Source organism: Sorex araneus, chromosome X (assembly GCF_027595985.1).
Source record: "Sorex araneus isolate mSorAra2 chromosome X, mSorAra2.pri, whole genome shotgun sequence".
NCBI lineage: Eukaryota > Metazoa > Chordata > Mammalia > Eulipotyphla > Soricidae > Sorex > Sorex araneus.
Window position 1 is genome coordinate 267,682,887 of NC_073313.1, and position 25,210 is coordinate 267,708,096.

Here is a 25,210-nt window from a genome sequence, read left to right on the forward strand (position 1 = left end):
ACCGTCAGCTCTAGACGCATGTCAGAGAGAGGCCATCCGGGAGAGGCTGCCCAGATGGTGCAGCTCTGCGGGCAGGCTGAGGTGGCACAGCCAGGCACGTCAGGAGAGCGGGTGTACAGTTGAGAGAGGGGGCTGGACGGCAAAGCCGATGGCGATAACTCAGTCTACACGGCCAGTCTGCAGCCACCGCTCAGTAACTGAGTACACAGCACCTCTCAGTAACTAAGCCCACAGCACCTCTCGGTAACTAAGCCTGCAGCACCTCTTGGTAACTAAGCCCACATAGGCAGGCCTAGACACCAGCCTAGGCAGCCTCCCCCGACAGCAGACCTAGCATCATCGTTCCATAACCGGATGTGGCTGCCAGGTCTTGGCCAGTGTCTGGACCACCTAGAGGGCAGCCAGTCCCTCGGGGCAGAGGGAGAGGGGCTGGGAGGGGCTTCACCTTTGGAGATGTCGGTGGTCCCCGGACACAAGGTCTTGTGCATGGCGTCATGCAGGGTCTCCAGCACCTGCTCGCTGAGCTCCGACAGCTCCTGGACGGAGGCCACGCGGAAGGCCGTGGCACTGTTGGACGCGACCCTGCCCACCTCCTGGGAGTCGGCGTCCCTCACGCCCACCGCGAACACCTTCACGCCCTGCTGCGTGAGCGCCAGGCTGGCCTGCTGCGCGTCCTCCACCGACTTCCCGCCCATGACGACGAAGGCAATCTGCGGGACCCTCTGGTCCAGCCGGCTGCCCGCCTCGGGCACGAAGTGGTGCAGCTGCAGGTGCTGGACGCCCACCTTGGTGTTGGCGTGGCGCCCGCCCTTGTACACCACCTTGCCGATGGCGTCCAGGATCTGCTGCTTGCTGGAGAACTCCCGCAAGAAGAACTCGTCCGTGGGGTCCGAGTTGTACTGCACCAGGCCCACCTGGATGGAGTCGCCCTCCTCGTAGAGCGTGTCCACGATCCCCGACACAAAGGTCAGCACCTCCTGGAAGCTGTCCTTCCGGAAGTTGATGGACCCGTCCAGCAGGAACACGATGTCTGCCTTCTTCTTCTCTGAACACGAGGCAAAGGAGAATGAGCGGAAACTCAGCTTCGCAGCGCTCCGCCAGCCTGCCAGAGCTGCTGAGAACACACGGGCTTGGGGACAACTTCCTGATTCTAACTGGCAGAGGCGGGAGTGAAGGGGTCGTGGTGGGGAGCGGGGGACGGGCAGGGGCAGGAAGCCACCCTGAGGGGGCCGGGGGTAGGGGAGAAGCTGCATGTCGGAGGGCCTGCTGTCGGGTCAGCCTGACGGCCACGGGCACCTCTATACACCCCTGGGTGGGCACCCCAAGGACACCCCAAACTCCCACAGAATCACTCCTCCACTGTTTCATTTGGGGGCCCACAGGGCACTGCATATCCGACAGTGTCCCGGGGTCCCTCCAGCAGGGCCGGGGGACCCTCGGGCCAGCGGAGATTTGAACTGGCGACCCTGTGTGTGCTGGGAAGGCAGGCGCCAAGGCCCTTCTGTCCTCCCTGGGGTCCCAGCCTTTCCAGAACCTTCCACAGCCACCATGACAAGCCTGTCCCCGAGGGCACCTACCTGGCTGTGACGGGGAGGATGTGTCCACATCGGGAGGCGCAGGCGTGACCCTGGGCGAGCCGAAGGAGCCCATCACCTTGTCCTCCACCCGGGGCAGCTCCCTGAACTCCCGCACGGTGAGCACCTGGCCCGGGCTGTTGGCGATGACCTGCATCTCGGTCCTGTCGCTGTTCCGGTCCCCGATGCTCAAGCTCATGATGCCTGAGTTCCTGATGACCTGCGAGAACCTGGACACGTCGTCCTGGGACCTGCCACCCAGGAAGAGCACCAGGTGCTGGGGCACCCCATCCTCAATGCGGCTCCCAGCCGACTTGACAAAGAAGTTCCTGGCCACGAACTCCAGAGCCTTGCCGGTGTTGAGGGGGGAGCCGCCCTTGAAGCGCAGGCGGCGGATGGCATCCAGCATGGGGCCCTGCGACTTGTAGGTCTTCAGGTAGAACTCGGGGTACACCTCGTTGCTGAACTGCACCACCCCCACCCTCACGCGGCTGGGCCCGATGCTGAGCTTCCGCACGATCCTGCCAACGAAGTCCCGGATGTGGGCCAGGCCGTCGGGCTTCACGCCGTCTGAGCTGTCGATCAGGAAGACGATGTCGGCCGCGTCGCTGGGCAGGTCTGTGGGGGAGGGACACGTCAGCGCAGGCAGCGCGGGCAGCTCCACACGGGAACCCGCTCGTCTCTGAGGCTCCCCGGACCCCCGGGAGTAATCGGGGCCACACAGGCCTGAGGGCTCCTCTCGTGGGCCTCTCGGTGTCATCACCCCAAAGGGCACCCTTTGCACCCCAGCGTTTCTGTCTCTTGAAATAGTCCAAGTTGTCTCTAAATGTTTTCTGCCGCGTGTGCTCTAACTTGGGACCTTTGGTTCCAGGTCCAACTGGTTTCCTCGGCTAAAGCAACATTTAGAAACAGTGAGGTCAGTGCCACTGACCGTTGATTCTCGCCTTCTTCTGGCCTAGCACTATCTGATTCAGTTTTCCCCAGCTGGCCCTCCCAGCCCCCAAGTTTCAGGCTCCCCCTCACACACTTTCTCCCCTGGCTTCTGGTTGATAAATACTAACCCGCGGGATCACAGACCGTTTCTACTGGGAGGGGCCGGGTCCTTGTCCAGGAAGATGGAAAGAGCAGGGGTCAAAGGACAAGAGTCACCCCATGACATCTGGGGGGCGGGATGATGCAGGGTCTTTGCAGTTTCTGACTCTCACTAGCATTTTCGGGCTTTCTCTACCCAAGTAACTGTCTATGGAGTCTCCAAGCAGAAGACGCCCTGCACCTCCACGAGCCTCCACCTCCCTTCAGAAAGGGTCCAGGCCGCCATGAACAAGCCCACCTCCCCTCTGACCCTGAGCCGAGGTCCCCCGGATGATGGGCATGGGGCAGGTTGGCACAGTGCCCTGCCTAGGATCCCACGGCTCAGCAACACCCAGAGAGGCCCCGTGAGCAAAGGCTGTGGAGGAACCCAAAAACTGACAGACAAGCACCCTGCACGCACACACACAAATGTGCACACACACACATACACACGTGCACACAAACGTGCACACATGCACATGCACACACATGCCCATATATACAGACATGCATACACAAATACACATGCACATAAGGGACACACACACACACACACACACACACTCACGTGTTCCCCTGAATGAGCCAGAGTGAGCCCTGATCACAGACATTCAAAGCAGGAGTTTCAAATCACAACAAACCAAAAGAACAACACGCCTGCCAAGAGGCAGCCTGGGGGTGGGAGGGAGCCAGTGGCCATTCCTGGAGGGGAGTTGTCGCTGGAGGGGGGATTGCTGATGGCACATTGCTCACCTGAAACTCATCTTTGAGTCACTATGTAAATCAGGTGCCTTAAGATTGAAAATTCTTTAAATGTTAAAAAAATAATAATTAAAAAGAAATAAGAACTATAACAATTCTCAGGAACCATAAATGGTATCAGGGAAAGAGGTGGTCCTGTCCCAACATTCACCTCAGGGAGGTGGTCCTGACCCAACATTCACTTCAGGGAGGTGGTCCTGTCCCAAAACTCACCCCAGGGAGGTGGTCCTATCCCTACATTCACCTCAGGGAGGTGGCCCTGTTCCAACATTCCCCTCAGGGAGGTGTCCTGTCCCAACATTTACCTCAGAAAGGTGGTCCTGTCTGGGAATTCACCTCAGAAGGATTTTCTGTCCCAACATTCACATCAGGGAGGTGGCCCTGTCCCAACATTCACCTCAGGGAGGTGGCCCTGTCCCAACATTCCCCTCAGGGAGATAGTCCTGTCCCAACACTCACCCCAAGGAGGTGTCCTGTCCCAACATTCACCTCAAGGAAGTCGTCCTGTGCCAACATTTACCTCAGAAAGGTGGTCCTATCTGGGCATTCACCTCAGAAGGATGTTCTGTCCCAATATTCACCTCAGAGAGGTGGCCCTGTCCCAACATTCACCTCATGGAAGTGGTCCTGTCCCAACACTCACCTCAGGGAGGTGTCCTGTCCCAACATTCACCTCAAGGAAATCGTCCTGTGCCAACATTTACCTCAGAAAGGTGGTCCTGTCTGGGTATTCACCTCAGAAGAATGTTCTGCCCCAACATTCACCTTAGAGAGGTGGCCCTGTCCTAACAGTCACCTCAAGGAAGTCACCCTGTCCCAACATTTACCTCAGAAGGGTAGTCCTGTCTGGGATATTCACCTCAGAAGGATGTTCTGTCCCAACATTCACCTCAAGAGGGGGTCCTGTCCCAACATTCCCCTCAGGGAGGTGGTCCTGTCCCAACACTCACCCCAGGGAGGTGTCCTGTCCCAACATTCACCTCAAGGAAGTCGTCCTGTCACAACATTTACCTCAGAAAGGTGGCCCTGTCTGGGGATTGACCTCAGAAGAATGTTCTGCCCCAACATTCACCTCAGGGAGGTGGCCCTGTCCCAACATTCACCTCAAGGAAGTCATCCTGTCCCAATATTTACCTCAGAAAGGTAGTCCTATCTGGGCATTCACCTCAGAAGGATGTTCTCTCCCAACATTCACCTCAAGAGGGGGTCCTGTCCCAACATTCCCCTCAGGGAGGTGGTCCTGTCCAAACACTCAACTCAGGGAGGTGTCCTGTCCCATCATTCACCTCAAGGAAGTCATCCTGTCCCATCATTTTCCTCAGAAAGGTGGTCCTGTCTGGGCATTCACCTCAGAAGGATGTTATGTCCCAACATTCACCTCAAGAGGGGGTCCTGTCCCAACATTCCCCTCAGGGAGGTGGTCCTGTCGCAACACTCACCCCAGGGAGGTGTCCTGTCCCAACATTCACCTCAAGGAAGTCGTCCTGTGCCAACATTTACCTCAGAAAGGTGGTCCTGTCTGGGCATTCACCTCAGAAGGATGTTCTGCCCCAACATTCACCTCAGGGAGGTGGCCCTGTCCCAACATTCACCTCATGGAAGTTGTCCTGTCCCAACATTCACCTCAGGAAGGTGTCCTGTCCCAACATTCACCTCAAGGAAGTCATCCTGTCCCAACATTTACCTCAGAAAGGTAGTCCTGTCTGGGCATTCACCTCAGAAGGATGTTCTGTCCCAACATTCACCTCAAGAGGGGGTCCTGTCCCAACATTCCCCTCAGGGAGGTGGTCCTGTCCCAATACTCTCCCCAAGGAGGTGTCCTGTCCCAACATTCACCTCAAGGAAGTCGTCCTGTGCCAACATTTACCTCAGAAAGGTGGTCCTATCTGGGCATTCACCTCAGAAGGATGTTCTGTCCCAACATTCACCTTAGGGAGGTGGCCCTGTCCTAACATTCACCTCAGGGAGGTTGTCCTGTCCCAACACTCACCCCAGGGAGGTGTCTTGTCTCAACATTCACCTCAAGGAAATTGTCCTGTCCCAGCATTACTTCAGAAAGGTGGTCCTATCTGGACATTCACCTCAGAAGCATGGTCTGTCCCAACATTCACCTCAGGGTTGTGGTTGTACCCTGATGTTCACCTCAGGGAGGTTGTCCTGTCCCAACATTCACTTCACACACATGCTTGGGGCTTCAACCCAACAGTCATGGAAACACATGTGAGAGGAAGTAAACAGCCTCACAGCAGAACAAAGCACTCTGATTGGGTAGAGGAGACTAACGCCATACCCCAGAGGGCACACTCTGAGCAGGAAGTCTCACATGGCCTACATCAGACAGTACGCTGCAGAGCCCAAATATGAATGACTCACAGTACTCAACCACAAGAAACCAGCCATCACAAAACGTGGCATGGAACCAGCACAGTCGCACCTCAAGGAGGCACTGAGCGGGACTGACTAAGGGAACATGCGGCCATCGCCCCAGGGCCAGTGCCTGCACCTGAGAAAGTGGTGGTTCCCGAAAGATGGGAAACAGCGAGGACAGTGTTCAGGGAGTGGGCTGGCCCAGGGGGAGAGTCTCACACTGCTGGCAGCAGTGGAATCACCGCAGTCTCTGTGGAAGTGGTCCGAGGTGAAAGAAGGCCCCCAAAGTGGGAATCCATAGGGCGGGGCGGAAATGACCACATCTCTGTGCTCCATGGACATTAGTTAGGAACAGGAGGGTGGCATCTGGGGACACCTCAGCGAGGTGACACTGCTGAGTGGAGGAGGTCAGGAAGTGAGACACTTTCCTGAGGGGATCGACTCAGCAAACAAGCCCCGCACAGCAGCCTGCACTCAGGGCCCTCGAGGACTGGTCAGGAGCCCCCGGGCCAGTGTTTAGTCGAAGCTGGAGCGAGAAAGCGGCTCCCTAGACCCTAAACTCCTTGGGCCCGGGAGAAGTGACTGAAGGCCCAGCCCACTCGGCGCCCACCCCATCTCACCTGGGGGCGGGTAGGGCGCGGCGTCCAGCAGCTGCCGGATCTGCCGGGCCGTCAGCGTGGTGATGGGCGTGAGCAGCTTCTGCTCCAGGCTGGGCAGCTCCCTGAAGGTGCTCAGGGAGAACACGTACTCGGGGCTCAGGGAGATCTTGAGCAGCTCCTCGCGGTCAGCGTTCCTGGCCACGGTGACCGGGGCCACGCCCACCCGCTTGAGTTCGGCCGCTGGCTCGTCCACCTCGTCACTGGACCTCCCTGAGGAGATGAGCACCAGGAACTGGGGGACGCCCTCCTCGATGCGGCTGCCCAGGGGCCGCCTGAAGATGTTCTTGGCCACGTACTCCAGGGCGCCGCCCAGGTGCACCTGCCGGCCGCCCTTGGGCCGCAGCGCCTTCACGGCGCCCAGCACCTCCTCCTTGCTCGAGTGTGTGTTCAGCAGAAACTCCACCCGGGGGTCCTCGCTGAACTGGACGACCGACACTCGCGTCGTGTCCAAGCCCACGTCCAGGAAGCCCACCAGCCTCTCGAGGAAGGTGCGGACGTGCTGGAACTCAGGGCCTGTGGCCTGGGAGCCGTCGATGAGGAAGACGATGTCCCTCTTGCCGCCCACACCTGCGGGACGAAGGTCACCATTGGCGTTCCCTCCCGGGACCCCCACTCTCAGCTCAGCATCAAGGAGTCACTGGGCCGAGGACTTTCCATGCATTTCTACACCAGTGGCCGGGCCCCACCCCCAGAGGAACCTGGGCAGTGTGGGGTGTCAGGCGGGGCACTGCAGCCGGTCTCGGAAGGAAGGGTGACCCCGCAGAGGCCGAGACAGAGCCTCATGGAACAGGTGGGTACGGAGACGGGGCACACGAGGGTCTTGGCCACTATCACCCAGGGTGCGGGTGATGCCTACAGAAGGTGCCCGAGAGCCCTTAGGCTGGCACCAGGGAACAGGCCACTGGGAGGAGGGGTAGGTCAGAAACCGGGGCAGAGTGTGAGGAACGGGGCTGCTCCCGAGGACGCTGGGCACCAGGAGGGCCTGGGACAGAGGGCTAGCACTGTGCGCATCACACACACTCACACACACACACTCACACCAGACACACACGACCAATACCATATACACTCACTCATACACACGTACACTCACTCTACACACACACAGTACATCATACACTCACTCAAACACATGTACACTCACTCCACACACACAATACTCACATCATACACTCACACATACACATGTATACATTCCACACACACGATAGTCATGTCATACATTCACTCATATGCACATACACTCACTCCACACACACACAATATTCACATCATACACTCACTCAAATGCACATACAATCACTCCACACACACACAAACAATACTCACATCATACACTCACTCATACACACATACACCTCACACCAGACACACAGTACTCACGTCATACACTCACACACACACACACACCACAGAATGCACACAATGCTCCCACATGCCCACACTCATGCATGTCACAAAGACACATGCACTCTCACCACACGCCACACACAAACACATTCAGACATACACACCACACAGACCCACACACCACAGACGCCCTGCACACTTACACGCTCCAGGCACACCCCACACACTCGCAGCACAAACACGCCACACCACACACAGCACCCTCACCAGCCCGAGCAGGAGCGAGCGGGGTTTTCGGTGGCTGCCCCTGGGCTGCCCACAGTGACCCCTTGAGACCAGCTGCGGGGCAGAGTGGCTTCGGGCACTCGGCCACTGCCCAGCGCTGTCCACCAGGCACCCCAGCCCCGGCCCGTGTCCCGCCTCACCTGGAAGCACCGACTCCCGTATCCGGGCGACCTCGTCCCGGCTCAGCTGCACCACCCGCTCGGACAGCACCTGCTGGACGGTGTCCAGTTGCCGGAAGTTGGGGATGGCCACGGCAAAGTCGGGCAGGAGGGAGATGGTCTGCATCTCGCTGATGTCGGCGTTGCCGATGCCGATGCCGATGGGCACGGCACCCCCACTCTTCAGGGCGGCCGCGGGGCCCTGGACATCGTCACCCGACCTGTCGGCCGTGAGGACCACCAGGAGCTGAGGGACGCCGTCGGCGATGCGGCTCCCCGCGGACTCCACCAGCATGTTCCGCAGCACGAAGTCCAGGGCGGCCCCAGTGTTGGGGCTGGGCCCCCCCAGTAGGCTCAGCTGCCGCACGGCGCTGACCACGCTCTGCCGGTCCAGGTGGGAGTTGAGGTAGAACTCGGGCCGGGGCCGGTCGCTGTACTGCACCAGCGCCACGCGCACGCGGTCGGGGCCCACGTCCAGGCTCTCCACCATGCTCTGCACGAAGGCCTGCAGCAGCGGGAAGCCGTCACGCACGCTCTCGGAGCCGTCCAGGAGGAACACCACGTCCTTCTCGCTGGACACTGGGAGGGAGGGGCCAGGTGACCGACGGAGGGCAGACGCCCCGCCCCGCCCGGGGCCATGGCCTCGGGCCTGGGGACACTAGCCACCCCCAGCAGGGAAACGGACCGTACACACGAGTCAGGGCGGGAGCGAAGGACAGCACGGAGGACACTGGCCTTGCACGCGGCCGACCCGGGTTCCATCCCTGGCATCCCACAGGGTCCCCCGAGCCCTGCCAGGAGGAAGCCCTGAGCACTGCCAGCTCTGGCCCCCAAAAGTAAGTAAATGCTAATTCAAGAAGAGGACAGGCTTCACGGGAGACAGGTGGCGAGAGGGCCCTGGCCTCACTGTCACCAGCACAGCCCCGGCGGACCCTGGCCTGGTCCCCGAGCACAGCGCCAGGAGACGCTCTGAGCTCTGTCTGGGGCCCAACACCCCCCTCCAAGAAGAACAGGGTCAGAGGGAGCGGGAGCCGGGGGACCGGGGCCGGGGGGTCAGGCTCTGCCTGCAGGAACCCCAGGGTCAGCCCCAGCACTGCAGCCCCTGGCCCCACCAGGGGACAGTCACCCCCAGACACCGCCACGGTTTGAAAAGGGGACCCGAGTCAGGGCGGGTCCAAGAGTGAACATGGCTCGGGGCAGTGTTAACTCGGGGTGACGGAAGGTCACCCACTGGCTCTGCCCCCTGCCAGAGGCCCTGCGGGCGACCTTCTGTGGCAGGCGGGGGTGGCCGGGGCCCTCCCGGAACAGTCACGCTGCTCCCGGAGCCCCCTCGGGGCAGAGCTCTGGGGTCTGGCGCCTCCTCTTTTGCCTCAGAGCCTAACTGAGGCGCCAAGTACTTCCTGCAGGAGGGGGCCGGGACACCGGGACACAGGGTCGCTGGGACGCTGGCAGGACAGCCACCCGGGAGCTGGGCACCCAGGCCTGAGCGGCGGGAGACAGGCGGGGACGCACAAACCAACCAGGGCTTTGAGTGACCCACTGCACGGCACAGCCGTTCACAAGACCCCTAACCCAGATGTCCTGGCTCCCGTCCAGAGCATGAGGAAACAGTACAGCCGTTGGGCATGTGTGTTTGTGTGCATGTGCGTGCATGTGTGTGTGCATGCATGTGTGTGCATATGTGTTTGTGTGTGCACATGTGTGCATGTGTGTGTTTGTGCATGTATCTGTGTGTGCATGTACGTATGTGCATGTGCATGCACATGTGTGCATATGTGTGCATGTGTATATGCATGTGTGTGCATGTATGTGCATGCGTATGTGTGCATGTGTACTTGTGTGCGTGTGTGTGCTTGTGTGTGGGTGTGAGGTCAGGGGGAGATTGTTTGGAGTCGTGCGGGGTTGACGTGAGCTCACTGACTTCCTGGGGGTCCACCACAGGGGAGGACTGGGCCGTGCTCTGCTCCTGGCAGGGGGAGGTGGTGGCAACTGTCCCGTGGCCCTGTCATGGCCTCGGCCGCTGCTGTTGAGGCTGGCATCGTGGCGAGGGCAGGATGTGAATGTGCTGGCCCGGGACAGCCTGGGTGAGACCTCAGAGACCATGAGGATGGGGACTGCCGGGCTCTGTGCCGGCCTTCAGGACACTTGGGGCCTCTCCAGCCTCACTCGGCCAAGCAGGGGCCAGAGGATGTGATGCCGCCAGGGACCACCAGGTCACTTCCGGCTCTGTGCTCAGGGCTCACTCCCAGCTCTGTGCTCAGGGCTCACTCCTGGCTCTGTGCTCAGGGCTCACTCCCAGCTCTGTGCTCAGGGCTCACTCCTGGCTCTGTGCTCAGGGCTCACTCCCAGCTCTGTGTTCAGGGCTCACTCCCAGTTCTGTGCTCAGGGCTCCCTCCTGGTGAGACTCAGGGGCCGTCACTGGTGACAGGGAGTCAGCCTCGGTCGACTATCGGCTGTGCTCGGGGAGGGTCCTCGTGCTGCTGTCATCTGAATCCATATGAGCAACTGTTCTAGGCTCCCCGGAGTGCCCGAGCCCCTGTTTGACCAGGGGCCTGAGAGGGAGGGAAGGCCCCAGGGAGCCCTGTGGAGGCAGCGGCCCCCTCGCCCCCACCCTGCCCTTCCCCTAAGTCCCAGGAGGTGACCCGCGAAGGTCATTGCATGCCGGCAGGGGAGAGGACCCGCGGCGAAGGGCGCGTACCTGGAGGCACCGCCCCATTCTGCACCGTCTTTAGGAGGTTCACAATCTGAGGCTGCAGGTCCCCGATCTTGGGGAGCGACTCGGTGACCAGGATGAAGGCGCGGGAGGGCACGATGAGCTCCAGCTCGGCCGGCTCGGCGCTCTTGGCCTGCAGGATGAAGGGCACCACGCCGCTCTGGCGCAGGGCCTGGGCCGGGCCGGCCACGCTGTCCGAGGACCTGCCGGCCACCAGCAGCACCAGGAACTGCAGCACGCCCTCGTCCACGCGGCTACCAGCCGCCTTCACGAACAGCTGCCGCTGGGCGAAGTCCAGCGCGTAGCCCAGGTTGAGCGTCTTCCCCGTCTTGATCTTCATGCGCTTCACCAGGCCCAGCAGCTCCGCCTTGTGCTGGTGCTCGCTGAAGCGCGACTCCACCCGCACGTCGTCGCTGAACTGCGCCACGGCCACCCGCGTGCCGCCCGGCCGCACGTCCAGCTCCTCAATGACCTTGTAGAGGAAGTCGCGCACGGCGGGGAACTGGCCCACCAGGTTGGCCGAGCCGTCCAGCAGGAACAGGACGTCCCGCTTGCTCTCTGCAAGGGACAGGGCAGCGTCCATGAGGGCCGGAGGGACAATGCCGCCGACCGCCCCAAACCCGGCCCAGAAGACCCCATGGTGACGCGCGGCCTGTGGCAGACCTGAGGGACGCAAGCTGGCCAGACAGCGGGGGACCAGGAGGCCAGGCCCGGGTGTGCTCAGTGGACAGTGCTCACCTCATGGCCTGAGACACCAGCAAACCAGGGACTGAGTTTGGCCCCGGCCCCACAGTATCACCGGGCACTGCGGCCAGGAGCAGCCCAGTGAGGCCCCGAGTGACGGGAACCTCATTTGCCTGCACACCCTCAGGCCCTCCCTGCCCCCAGGGGCTGTGCCCTGTGCCTCTCAGCCTGGCCTCACAGGCTGTGCCCTGTGCCTCTCAGCCTGGCCTCCCCCTTCCCCCTACCTCCCTCTCCTCTCTTCCTTCCTCTTTACTTTCTTCCTTTCTTCTTCCTTTTTTCCTTCCTTTCTCCTTCCTTCCTTCTTCTTTATTTCCTTCCTTCCTTCTTCCTTCTTTCCTTCCTTCTTCCTTCTTTCCTTCCTTCCTCATTCTTTTTTCCTTCTTCCTTTCTTACTTCCACTTTTCTTCCTTCCTTCCTTCCTTCCTTCCTTCCTTCCTTCCTTCCTTCCTTCCTTCCTTCCTTCCTTCCTCCCTTCCTCTTTCCTTCCTTCCTCCTTCCATCTTTCCTCCTTTCTTTCTTCCTTCATCCTTCCTTACTTTTTCCTTCTTTCCTTCCTTCCTCTTTCTCCCTTCCTCCGTCCTTTATTTCTTCCTTCCTTTCTTCTTCCTTCTTTCCTTCCTTCTTTTCATCCTTCCTCTTTTCTTCCTTCCTTCTTCCTTCTTTTCTTCCTTCCTCTTTTCTTTCTTGTTTCCTCCTTTCCTTCCTTTCTTCCTTCCACATTTCTTCCTTCTCTCCTTCCTTCCTTCCTCTTTACTTTCTTCCTTCTTCCTTCGTTCTTTCCTTTCTCCTTCCTTCTTCTTTATTTCCTTCCTTCTTTCTTTCTTCTTTCCTTCCTTCCTTTTATTTTTCCTTCTTTTCTTCCTTTCTTACTTCACCTTTCCTTCCTTCCTTCCTACCTTCCTTCCTCTTTCCTTTCTTCCTTTCTTCTTCCTTTGTTCCTTCCTTCCTCCTTCCATCTTTCCTCCTTTCTTTCTTCCTTTGTCCTTCCTTACTTCTTCCTTCTTTCCTTCCTTTCTCTTTCTCCCTTCCTCCTTCCTTCATTCTTCCTTCCTTTCTTCTTCCTTTTTTCCTTCCTTCTTTTCATCCTTCCTCTTTTCTTCCTTCCTTCTTCCTTCTTTACTACCTTCCTCTTTTCTTTCTTATTTTTCCTTCTTTCCTTCCTTTTTTCCTTCCACTTTTCTTCCTTTCCTTCCTTCCTCTTTCCTTTTTTTCCTTTCTTCTTCCCTTGTTCCTTCCTTCTTTCCTCCTTTCTTCCTTCATCCTTCCTTCCTTCTTTTCTTCTACCCTTTTTTCCTCCTTCTTTCCTTCCTTTTCCCTTCTTCCTTTTTTCCTTCCTTTCTTCCATCCTTTCTTCTTTCCTTCCTCCCTTCTTTCCTTCTTCCTTCTTTCCTCTTTTCTTTCTTCCTTTCTTCCTTTTTCTTTTCTTCTTTCTTCATTTCTTCCTTCCTTCTTTCCTTCCTTTTTCTTCCTTCCTCCTTCCGCCCTCCTTCCTTCTCCCTTCCTTCTTTTTTCCTTCTTTCCTTCCTTCCTCTCTTCTTTTTTTCCTCCTTCCTTTTTCCTTCCTCCTTCCTTCTTTTCTTCTTTGTTTCCTCCTTCCTTCCTTCCTTCTACTTTTCTTCCTTCTTTCCTTTCTTCCACTTTTCTTCCTTTCTTTTTCCTTCTTTCCTTCCTTTCTTCCTCTTTACTTTTTTCTTCATTCCTTCCTTCATTCATCCTTCCTCCCTCCTTCCTTCTTCCTTTCTTCCTCTTCTTCCTCTCCTTTTCTCTCCTCTTCTCCCCTTCTTTCCTTCCTCTCTCTCTCATATTTCCAGATACAAATTTTTTACTTAAAAAACAAATCTGTCTCTGGTGATCAGGGCTGACGTGGTCCCTGAGGGGGTCCCCAGCGCACACATCTTGGCTGTGACCTTTCCCCTGTGGTGCGGCTGTGGGCTGAACCCCTGATGGTCCCCGTGCTCTGTGGCGAGGCCTGCCAGCCCCTGAGTGCACCGTGGCGTGGCTGACCAGTGAGTGTGGTGACAGTGGCCGTGACTTCGGTGCTCCTGCCTGCGGAAACCTTCCTGGCCGCATTGTCCAGTTCGCCCCGAGCGGGGTCTGGGCAAACGCCTCATAGACACGGAAGCCCGAGACGGTGGCTGCGGGCAGGGCTGGTGCTGGGCGTAACTGACCCCGTGTGACCCCCGGGACTCTGTCGTCCCCGAGCATCGCCCGGGACAGCCCAGCGGCCCTGGCATGGGGTGCCGGGGATCCCACTCTGCGCCGCGTCCTCGGGCCTCTGTGCTCACCCCAGGCCCCAAGGCCAGGGACCGCCGGGCCCCAGCCCTCCTGCTCGGGACCCCCCAGACCAGGAAGGCCCCGACCGCTCTGCGGCAGCCCGGCGCCGTCACTCCCGCCGAGGGCTGGGGGCGCGGGCGGCGGCCGGACCCTCACCCTGGCGCGTTACCTGGCTGGGCGAGCGGCAGCTCCTCCACGCCCCCGCTCACGTAGGTGCTCAGGGGCTGGACGAGCTGGGCCGGCAGGGCGGGCAGGGAGCTGAGCTCGTCCATGAGGTACACCAGGCCCGGGTTAAAGGCGATCTGCTCCAGCTCGGCCCGGCTGGCCGCGCCGGCACCCACGCACAGGGTGAGCACGCCGGCCCGGGCCAGGCTGCGGGCGGCCGGCAGGTAGGCGTCGTGGGCCGGCCCAGCCGCCAGCAGGAGCAGCAGCTGCGGCACGTGGTCGGCGATGCGGCTGCCGCCCGCGGGGGTGAAGAGCTGTGCGAGCGCGTGGCCGAGGGCGGCCCCCGTGTTCCGTCCCGCGCCCCCCTGCAGCCGCAGCTGCCCCAGGCGAGCCAGCACGTCCGCCTTGGCGTGGAAAGTGTCTAGGCTGAACTCGGTCACCGGAGTGTCGCTAAACTGCACTAGCCCCACGCGGATGCCGTCGCGCCCGACGTCCAGGCCGCGGACCACGCTGGACACAAAGTCCCGCACGTAAGGGAAGTTGGTCTCGCCCACGTCCAGGGACCCGTCCAGGAGGAAGACGATATCCCTCCGGTTGGCGTGAGCTGCGTGGGCACAGAGAACAGAGTGAGACCGACACAGGGCGGCCATGTGTGCCCGCCGCACGGCACACACATGGCCACGCGTGGCAGGGACCGCCCGGGACACGGGCAGAGCGCGTCCTGTGGGTGGCGGTGGGCTGGCGTGCGGTGGGGCGTGACGCAGCAGGAGGACAGCGTGGCAGCGGGGATGGGGGTCTGTGGCCTGTAGGGGCCCGTGCGTCTCGGGGCGGCCTGGACCCCCGGCCTCAGGCTTTCCATGCGGCCACGGGGCGTGTGCCACGAAGCCAGCCAGAGCCCGCGTGGACGCAGCCCTGACTCCACGTCCACGTTGTCTACTGGATTCTCTTTCCAGGGCCCACGGCAGGGGACGACCACCCAGCGAGGGGCTCGTGGACAGACCGGACACCTGCTTTGATCCACGCAGGCCGCGGGAACAGCACGGGAGAGACCCCGAAACCAATTCTGCCCGGCCCGGGAAGGTGCCACAGCACCTTATCCCCACCGGCTTCTGTCAAGCTGCATCTGCTGTGACAAGGCGGCGTGGGCGGTGGGAGGAGAGCGAGAGGGAGGGAGGGAGGCCGTGGGGAGAGAAGCTTCTAGAAGCCCAGCGAGCCTAAGCGGGCGCATGCAAGAGGCCGTGCAGCCACGGGTCCAGGGGGCAGACTGCGAGGGCGGCAAGCTGGTCGTGATATCCGTCTCCCTCCTGGACGGGGCCTGCCGCCTGCGCCCGCGGGCTGGGGCCCCAGCACTGGGCAGGGAGCCCGAGTGCCCACTGCCCGGGCACTGGTGTGGGTGTGACCTGGCCCCAGGGGCTGTGGCTCTTACTTGCCCCCGGGGCCTCTGGCCTGCACTGTCCTCCCTGGCCCCGCCCTGGTGGCCGAGTGAGAGTCACCATCGTCCGGAGTGTCCGGTCAGGGCCAGGCACAGGGCAGCCGGCTTCTGTCTCCCGGAGCGCAGCCCTGGCCCCGCTCACAGCCCGGGAGTCCCACCTTCCCTCCCCCCGGAACCTCCTGTGCTCCAGACCCCCGACTCTCTGTGGCCCCAAAGGCCCCTCCCTACGCCGTGTCAGTGCCCTGACCCGGACGCTGCTCCCGTGGCCCTCGACGGCCTCTCACCTTCCGAGGTCCCGGAGAGGGTCCTGAGCGGGGCCAGCAGGCCAGGCAGCAGCGCCTGCAGGGGGGCGGTGCGGAACTCGGCGGGCGTGAACACCAGGGAGCCGTCGAAGGCCACCTCCCGCAGCTCGGCCTCGTCGGCCGCCTGGCTACCCACGGCAAAGGCCATGACGCCGGCACGCCTGAGCTCCTGGGCCGGCCGGCTGACATCATCCAGCGAGCGCCCGCCCATGACCAGCACCAGCAGCTTGGGGACGCCCTCGGAGGCCCGGTGGCCCGCGGCGCTGGAGAAGAGCCGCTCGCGGACGAAGTCGAGCGCGGAGCCCGTGTAGCGGGCGGTGCCGTCCATGGGCTTCATCCTGCGCATGGCCGCCTGCACCTCCCTGCGGCTGTGGTAGCTGTTGAAGTAGAACTCGGGCTGGACCGTGTCAGCGTACTGCGCCACGGCCACCTGCACGAGGTCCTGGCCGACGTCCAGCCTCTGGATGACCTTGGCGAGGAACTCTCGGATGGCGTTGAAGCTGGCCTGGCCCAGCGACGAGGAGCCGTCCACGAGGAACAGGATGTCCCTCTTGTTGACCTCGACGACTGCGGGTGCAAAGGGGAGAGTCAGGGGAGTGGCCCCACCCGCCCGCTGTCCCACGGCCCCGCCACCGGCTGCACAGAGCAGGCAACGTGGGTGTAGAGCAGGGGGCTCTGGCCACGGCACACGCGTGCCACAGACGCGGCTGGCCCACCTCCCGGGTCCTCCTGCGTGACTGGGCACACGGATCCATCCCAGCCCCTCCCGTCCCCTAGACCCAGCCGGACTGTGGCCTCAATGTCTCTCAGCGGCCCAGGCTCCAGCCTGGGGGTCGTGAGTCCCCGCCACGGCTGGGCTGACCCCCCACACGCGCCTCCTTTTCTGCTGGGACACAGTGACGGGGACCCTGAACCTCATGAGCAGGAAACCTGGATCCAACGGGGCAGCTGAGCTGTGCCCGTCAGCTCCTGGGGCTGTGGCCCCCCAGCACCCTGCGCAGGGCACAGCAGTCTGGCCAGGTGACCGCCTGAGTCAGCGGTGGGAGCCAGAGCTGGGCGCTCCCAAAACAGTGCTCTTGAGGGCATTGCCACGTGCAGGCAGGTGTGTCGGCCTTTCACAGGGGTCAGCAGCAGCAAGGGGCCCCTCATGCCGGACCCTGGCGGTCCACTCACCGTCAGCGTCCAGCCTCAGACTAGAGCGATGGGCAGGGGCATGGGGGCGAGGTGGGGGTCTCTCCCCGTGTGGCACCAGGCACCTCCCACCAGCACGTCCTGTCCCACAAGGGACACACGTATGCCCTGGGCATGAGGGACACGGGGCCTTGCCACGTCCTACAGGGACGCCCTGCTCACACACTCCCTCGCGCGGGCTGCCCCGACCACATGTGACAGGACAGAGGACAGCGGCTGGCCGCCACCCACCACCTGGCCTAGAGGCAGGCACTGCTGCAGGACAGGGACGCCCACTGCCCCTCCCACCCAGCTGCCCGGCCAGCCCCTCGCTGGGGTCCTAGACAGGGTGTGTCCCCATTCTGGCGAGCAGCCAGGCTGCAAGGTCATTCCAAGGACAAACAAAGATCACGGCAGGAAAGGAAGCCCCCGGGCGGGGGGAAAAGGTGGGATGCAGGGGGGCGAGCCCGTTCGGCAATCCACACGTGGGCTGAGTGTGTGAGAACAGGTGAGTGCAGTGTGTGTGAGCATGTGCACGTGTGAGCGTGTGTGTGTGAGCATGTGAGTGTGTGAGCATGTGAGTGTATGTGGGTGTGAGTGTGTGGAGGTGTATGTGGTGCATGAATGAGCACACTTGAGTTCAAGTGTGTGAGTGCACGCAATCTGTGTCAGTGTATGTTTATGTGTATAAGTGTACATTGTGTGTTAAAGTATGTGTATGTGCAGGTCAAAAAAGTATATGTATGTGAGTGTGTGTATATATGTGTAAGCGTATTATGAGTGTGTGTTGCTGTGTACGTGAGGAAGGAAGTGTGGGTATATTGTGTGGGTGAGAGTGGATGTATGCGTGAGTGTGTATATGTAGTGTGTGCATGGGTATGTGTCTGTGTGAGTGTGTGTATGTGTATCAGTGGATGAGTGTGTGTCTCTATGTGAGTATATTTGCATATTTGAGGCCATGTATGTGTCTGAGTGTGTGTATGGAAGTGTGTGGGTGTGTGTCTATATGAGTGTGTCTACTTGTGTGGGAATATGGGAGTGGAAGTGTGTAGATGTACATGTGAGAGTGTTTATACATGTGTCAGTATGAGGTTGTGTGTATGTGTGAGTGTATGTGTTTATATGTGTGAGGGTGTGTGTCCATATATAAGTGTATGTGTATGTGTATGTGTTTGCATGTGTATGTGTTTGTATGTGTATGTGTATGTGTTTGTATGTGAGGGTATGTATATGTGTATCTGGGGAGGGTGTCCATGTATGAGGATGTGTGTCTGTGGGAGGTATGTATGTATATGTTAGTCTGTATGTTGTCTGCGTGTGAGGGTATATGTGAGAGTGTACATGTGTATATATGTGTAAAGATATGTATGTGTCTATTTGAGGGTGTGTGTCTACATAAGGGTGTGTGTTCATGTGTGAGGGTGTGTGTCTGGGGGGTATGCATGCCTGTGCATGTGAGTCTGTGTGTGTATGTGTCTGTGTGTGAGGGTATGTATGTGTCCCTGTGAGGATGTGTGTCTGGGGGGTATGCGTGCCTGTATATGTGAGCCTGTGTTTGTCCCTGTGTGAAGGTGTGTGTCTGGGGGTATGTGTGTCTGTCGTGTGTGCAGGTGTGTGTGTGGGAGTCTGTGTGTGCAGGTGTGGGGGGGTTATGCGTGTCTGTGTATGTGAGTCTGTGTGTGTCCATGTGTGCGGGTGTGTGTGAGTCTGTGTGTGTCCGTGTATGCGGGTGTGTGTGTGTCTGTGTGTGTGTCTGTGTGTCCGTGTGTGCGTGTCTATGTATGTGAGTCTGTGTGTCCGTGTATGTGTGTCTGTGTGTGAGTTGGTGTGTGTCCGTGTGTGCGTGTGTATGTGTGTATCTGTGTGTGTTCGTGTGTGTGGGTGTGTCCCACCCTCCATCACCCCCACTGAGCCCCTCCAGCCCCTCCTCCTGGCCCTCAGAGGAGCTCGGGGCTCCCTGCTGCTCTTAGGAGCTGCTGGCAGAGCCCCCCGGGCCGTCCTTGTGCAGGGGCCGCGCCCTCAGCTGAGCGGCTCTGGGTCCCACGGCTCGGAGTGGCCGAGGCTGACCCTGCTGCGAGCGGGGAGGGAGCCTGAGGCTGGTGCTGGGCCAGGGCGTGGGCAGTGCCACGGCCTCAGTTTCCCATCTGGGGAGGGTCTGGGTCACGTGGGTAAGACTGCTGTGATTTGGGGGCCGCAGCCTCCGGTGGTGTCTGAGGGATCAGGAACTGCCAGGGTTCGATCCCCAAACCTAGAGCACGCATGAGCCACACTGCCCCGTCCCTAGCCCGGCTGATGGCCTTTGGGCACAGTCACGGCTGTGTGCTACGGCTGCGCTCTCGCCAGGGACAGTGCCCTGGGGTGTCCACCTACGCCACAGTACTGGGTACTCTGCCCTGGGGGACAGCACACTGCAGTGTAACATTCTATACCACAGTACTGGGTACTCTGCCCCGGGGGACAGTACTATACCACAGTACTCAGTACTCAGAGTACCACAGTACTGGGTACTCTGCCCTGGGGGACAGTACTACTATACCACAGTACTGGGTACTCTGCCCTGGGGGACAGTACTACTATACCACAGTACTGGGTACTCTGCCCTGGGGGACAGTACTACTATACCACAGTACTGGGTACTCTGCCCCGGGGGACAGTACTACTATACCACAGTACTGGGTACTCTGCCCTGGGGGACAGTACTATTATACCACAGTACTGGGTACTATGCCCCGGGGGACAGTAGTATACCACAGTACTGGGTACTCTGCCCCGGGGGACAGTACTATGCCACAGTACTGGGTACTCTGCCCCGGGGGACAGTACTATGCCACAGTACTGGGTACTCTGCCCTGGGGGACAGTACTATACCACAGTACTGGGTACTCTGCCCTGGGGGACAGTACTACTATACCATAGAACTGGGTACTCTGCCCTGGGGGACAGTACTATACCACAGTACTGGGTACTCTGCCCTAGGGGACAGTACTACTATACCACAGTACTGGGTACTCTGCCCTGGGGGACAGTACACTGGGCCGTCCCACCTCGACCACAGTCCTGGTGCCCCACTGCTGTTGCAGGTACCCTGTGCCACAGTGCTCTGCTGCTGTGCAGTGCACCCAGCGCTCTCTATTCCACCGACAGGACCCCGGCACGCGGATATACGCGTGTCTCAGCGCGCTGAGTGCCCTGTGACACTCCGTGCCCCTGTGCCGCACGCTGCAGCCTGACCGTCAGGGCGGCTCGAGAGCTCACAGGAAGGCCCCCGTGCCTTTGCCCCGCCTGAACCCGCAGCCCCAGCAGCGGGCCCAGCCGTTGCCCTGACCCCTCGGCTCTGCCCACACCCCTGGGCCCCTCCTCTGTCCGGAGGAAACGCTGCCTCCCATTGCTCGGTGTCCGTCCGTCCGTCCGTCCGCGACCGACCCATCCCCCCACCTTGCAGGGCCTGTGCCGCCCTCCCGGGCAGCCCCTGAGCCGAGGAGTCCGGGAACCTGACGGCCACAGCACCCCCCACACAGGGCCGGATGTGGCCCTGCCCCCAAGGAGACTTTGGGGGTCACCCTTCTGGGCCTGGCCCCTAGTGTGTCACTCTGTGACCCGGGCCCAGGAGCAGGCGGTTCGGGCAGGCGCAGGACAGGGCTCACGGGCCAGCCTGCGCCCCTCTCCCGGCTCCCGTCCCCCCCTTCCAAACAGCCCCCTGCACTGTGCACGCCGCACTCCGGAGCCGTGTCTCGGGACCCCGCGCTGGGTGTACTTACGGCGTCTCCAGGGGCCCGCCTTACTGCCCCCGCAGCCGGCCCCGGACGGCCCCCCACCTGCCCACAGCCGGACATACGTACCTTGTGTGACTATGGTGGGCGGCTGCAGGACCAGGCGCCTCTGGGCCACGTCCAGAAGGAAGGGGAGTAACTGCTCCTGCAGGCGCCCCAGGCCGCGGAACTCCGGGGCCGTGAACACCAGGCTGTCGCTGGTAGCCACTTGCTGGAGCTCGGCCCGGGACGCCGCCCGGGCGCCGAGCGCGAACATGAACACGCCAGCCTGCTTCAGCGCCACCACCCCGTCACCCAGCTCGTCACTAGACGGCTGCGAGCTGATGAGGACCAGCACCTGGGGGACCCCCTCCTCGGCACGGCTGCCGCCCGCCCGAGTGAAGTGGTTTTCCGCCACGAAGTCCAGGGCCAGCCCCACGTTGGCCAGCTCCCCCCCCTCGAAGCCCACGGCCTTCACGGCCTGCAGGACCTGCGCCCGGGAGGCGTGGGCGTCCAGTGGGAACTCGGTCCTGGGCTCGTCGCTATACTGGACCACCCCCACTCGGACCTGCTGAGCGCCCACAGGCAGTCTCTCAAGGAGATTGACAAGGAAGTCGCGCACGATCGCGAAATCGGCCCTTCCGGTGCTGTTGGATCCGTCAATAAGGAAAATAATGTCAGCGGAGTCTTGTGCTTTAAAGAGTGCAGGAAAAAAAAAAAAGTGAAAGCGTTAGAACCAGTGATCACATGCAATCTTCCGTGCTCTAACCTGTTTCTGTGGGAAACAGTGAGAAACATGAAATACGGTCACACAAAACACGTGAGGACAAGGGGAGTGGTGTTATCTTTTGGGGCTCTGCATTCGGGATGGATAAGAGGCAACTCTCGAGAATTAGAAAAATACCCGATTTTCTCTGGTGCTGTCTTTGGAATTCAGTTTCCAACAGTATTCGCTTCTCTGAGATAGAAATTTGGGACCCACGTTCTGGAATTTTCTACCAAATTTGGAGGGAACCACGATCTGTGGGCACACGTTACGTACACATGACCGAAACTCCCGGAGACAGCACAGGCCATTAGCAAAGGCCCAGAGAAGACGTGTAATTTATACACATTTCTCTCACGACCCGCGGTGATGACAGGCTCTCCCTGGCCAAACCCACACTCCCAAACGGAACCTCACACTTGCGGTTTGCTGACTCATCATCCCAGTATCGGAGACGCTCGATTTCCTCTGAGCAACTGGGATTTCTTTTTCCTTCCCAGACCAAAAAGGCAGCACCAGGCAATATGGGAAGGTCTGGCTCAGGCTCGGGCCGCGTCTGTAGTTCTGGTTCTAGACCGTGTTGGGTGAACGCGGGTCGGCCGTGCCGAGCGTGGGACCCTCCGGGTCCACGTTGCCTCTATGCAGCCACGGAATGCAGAGCCACGGGCGCAGGGACAGACAGACATGACACCATTATCCAACGTCCTTCCAGGGCGCCCAGACCAGCTGACTAGTGGGTGGGGACCATCTCGAGACCCCTCAATAGAACTCAATCCGGGCCCCAGGGCCAGGAGAGACCTCGCACCCCTCCCCCACAGCTAGTTTAGATCACAGAGGGCCACACGGGAGGAAAAGCGAGACTGTCTGAAAGCATGTGTTGTTTTTTTTAATTCAACAACTTTAATGCATATTTGGAATAAAGAAGTGTGTGTGTGTGTGTGTGTGTGTGTGTGTGTGTGTGTGAGCACGGGGGAGATTTGCGTGTGTGCACATGTGATATTTGCCTTCTGGACCTCGAGGAGGCGGATGGGAGTATAACCATGATCTGATCGACAAGCTCATTCTTTCTGATCTTCACAGAAATAGCGACTCCTTTATAGCTAGAGCTATTTTTGTCTTGGGTTCAGCAAAATCGCTTTTATTTTTCCCTGGGGGAGGGATCCCGAGGCTGCAGGCCTTAGGGGCCGACCACCGCCCTGTAGGCAACTCGGTTCCTCCCAGCCTCGCTCAGGGTCCGGCCAAGCCTGGGACGCCCCTCACCCCACATCCGTCCTGTAGCTCCCAGACAAGCGATCAGCAGATCCTTGTGAGGAATTCCTCACATACCCGAGGATACTTAGAAAAACTGTGTAAGGTCGAACGGGGTACTCTTCACTACAGTGCTCAGGGTCCTGTGGTTTTAATCGTCACACAAAAGTGCTCATTCAGCCTGGTCACCGCGGCCCAGCTGGGATCTGGGGGGGGGGGGGCAGTAATGTGGCCCACCTGGACCCGAGCCACAGTCTTACCTCACGCCCTCCACTCCCAGCCCCAGGGGAGAGAAAACGAGTCACTTTGCCAGAGCGTGACAAGGGATGGCTCGGTCAGGGCCCCCCCTCGTAAATACGGGGCCTTACTGGGGGCCGCACTGACAACGGCTCGGGAAGCCGCAGGCCCCGGGGGCGGGCAGGAGCGGCCGTGGGAACCGTTGGATAATGTGTCATGGCCGAGGAACCACGCGCCCCCTCCCCCACGGACACGGGCAGCAGGCATGCGCTCAGCCGGGCAGCGGCAGCCGGGCGTGGACGGAGGGCCTGACCTCGGGGAGGCGCGGGCAGCCCGCCTCTCCACGCCTGGCCCTGCCTGCCCCAAACGCAGTCCCCGTCCCGGGCACCGGGGCAGGCGAGGCCGGGCAGGCACAGCGGGCGGAGGCTCCCTACCCCAAGGCGCAGACTCGGGCAGGCCGGGGTCGGGCCCTGGTGGCTGCAGAGGTGCCAGCCGGGCCGGTCCTCGCCGTGCGGTGCAGCCTGGGGCCTGCCTTAGCGGAGCAGCAGGAACCAGCAGTGTGGGGGCGACACCCAGCAGTGCGGGGGCATGCACAGCCCGGAGCTTTGGGGGTGCCCTCGTGGGATCCAACCTGGCCCCCGGGCAAGGCACGAGTCGCCCCCAGGACCTCGGGAGCACGGCCTGAGTCGGGGGCAGCTCCTCTGAACGCCCAGACCCTCCCGGGGAAGCCGGTCCCGCCCGCGTAGCGACCCCCAGAGCCTTCGCGCCTTCCCGGTCGCGCCCGGCGCCCTCCCCTCCCTGCACACAGCGGGCGAGAGAGGGCTGCAGAGCGAAGCGAGCCCGGGCCTAAAAACAAAGGTTCCAGCGTCTCTGGGACACACCCGCTCAGGACGCACTGTGAGCTTCCGTCAGCGGCGGGCGGGAGGGGACCGAGGGGTGACGACGCCCAGACCCACGGCCCCTGAGCTGCTGCTGGCCGCTGGGCCAGCTGACCGGGGCCCCGCAGGGCCCTTGCTTTGGAAGGCGGCGCGTTAGGGACAGGGGCCACGTGGTCCCCACCGCTTTCTCTCGGGTCTGGTGGGACACCTGTGTCCTGGACGGGGGTGAAGCGGCTCTGTGGGGCCCCAGGACGTTCTCAGAGTCAAAGACGAACAAGCCCGGTGAATCAGCCTGATTGGTTGTCCAGATCAGTCCCCTGAGAGCTGAACCCAGGGCGGCCCCTGGGATTCCCCCGGTAATCACAGTTCTGACCGGGACAGTCGCCCCAACGCAGCCCGCCTGACCCACATCCTCGGGAGGGGGCTGGCTGGCTTGCGGCCTCTCCTGGGACAGCTGGCGCCTGGGCCCCCGAGTGCCCCCTGCCCCGCCTCCCTCGCTTCATTCCATTCCTGCTCTGGGGACTTCCTAGGGGCGCCCGTCCTGGGAAGCTCAGGGGACAGTGCTCCGAGGGTCAGCGGCCTGTCCTGTGCCCTCTCGCCCGCCTCCCCCCTGCCCTGCCCGGCCAGGACCCCGGGTCTTCCCACGCAATAAGCCCCTCTCATCTCTCTTCGTTTCCGTTCGGGTTTAGCTTCTGTCGTTCACTTCCTCCTGGCTCTGTGCTCGGCCCACCGGGTGTGGGGGTCAGAGCCGGGGTCCTCCCCGCTGCCCAGCCCCTCTGTCCCTCTCACTCATGGCAGCTCCAGGCCGGGAACTCCCAGGGACCTGGGGTCACTCACAAGCTCTGTCCCCGTAGCCCCCCGGCACCCCCCGCGCCCTTCAGGCCGCGCCCAGCTGCCCCGCTCAGGCAGGGTCTCACCCTCCGGCCCTGGTGCTCACGGGGCCGCAGGCCCTCCCGCTCTGCCCCTCACCCCAGAGGGCCCAAGTCGGCCCCCGCCCCGGCTGTGCCCCCCCACGTTGCCCTGGAAATGCCGGTCAGCTGTGCAGCGGCGCCCAGGCCGTTTCCTGCCGTCCGGGTTGGGGGCAGCGCTGGGCACGGCCCAGAGGGCAGCGCCTCTGTCTGTCCCGTGGACACAGCGCGGGGAACTGGCCTGAGCAGTTAAGGCCAGCCTGTGACCTGGACACAGAGCATAAGCCGAGGGGCCCCATGGTCAGCCCAGGGCAACCTCGGGGAGTCCCAGCAACACTGAGATACCCCTGGAGGGGGAGGGCGCGGCCCAGAGCCCCGCGCGGCAGGCCGCCTGCCTG

At 61.0% G+C, this 25,210-nt stretch overlaps 1 protein-coding gene across 1 annotated transcript in view; it reads right to left on the reverse strand.

Annotated features, from left to right (window-relative positions):
* COL6A3 (collagen type VI alpha 3 chain) overlaps positions 1-25,210 on the reverse strand; it is a 62,616-nt gene that overhangs the window by 25,970 nt on the left and 11,436 nt on the right. Inside the window, exons 4-11 of the mRNA XM_055123006.1 lie at positions 20,866-21,468; positions 15,839-16,423; positions 14,127-14,726; positions 10,925-11,497; positions 8,209-8,805; positions 6,395-7,000; positions 1,578-2,192; positions 446-1,045 (exon numbers count right to left, since the gene is read on the reverse strand). Of these exons, the coding sequence (XP_054978981.1) occupies positions 446-1,045; positions 1,578-2,192; positions 6,395-7,000; positions 8,209-8,805; positions 10,925-11,497; positions 14,127-14,726; positions 15,839-16,423; positions 20,866-21,468 (4,779 nt within the window). The remainder of the gene's footprint in view (positions 1-445; positions 1,046-1,577; positions 2,193-6,394; positions 7,001-8,208; positions 8,806-10,924; positions 11,498-14,126; positions 14,727-15,838; positions 16,424-20,865; positions 21,469-25,210) is intronic.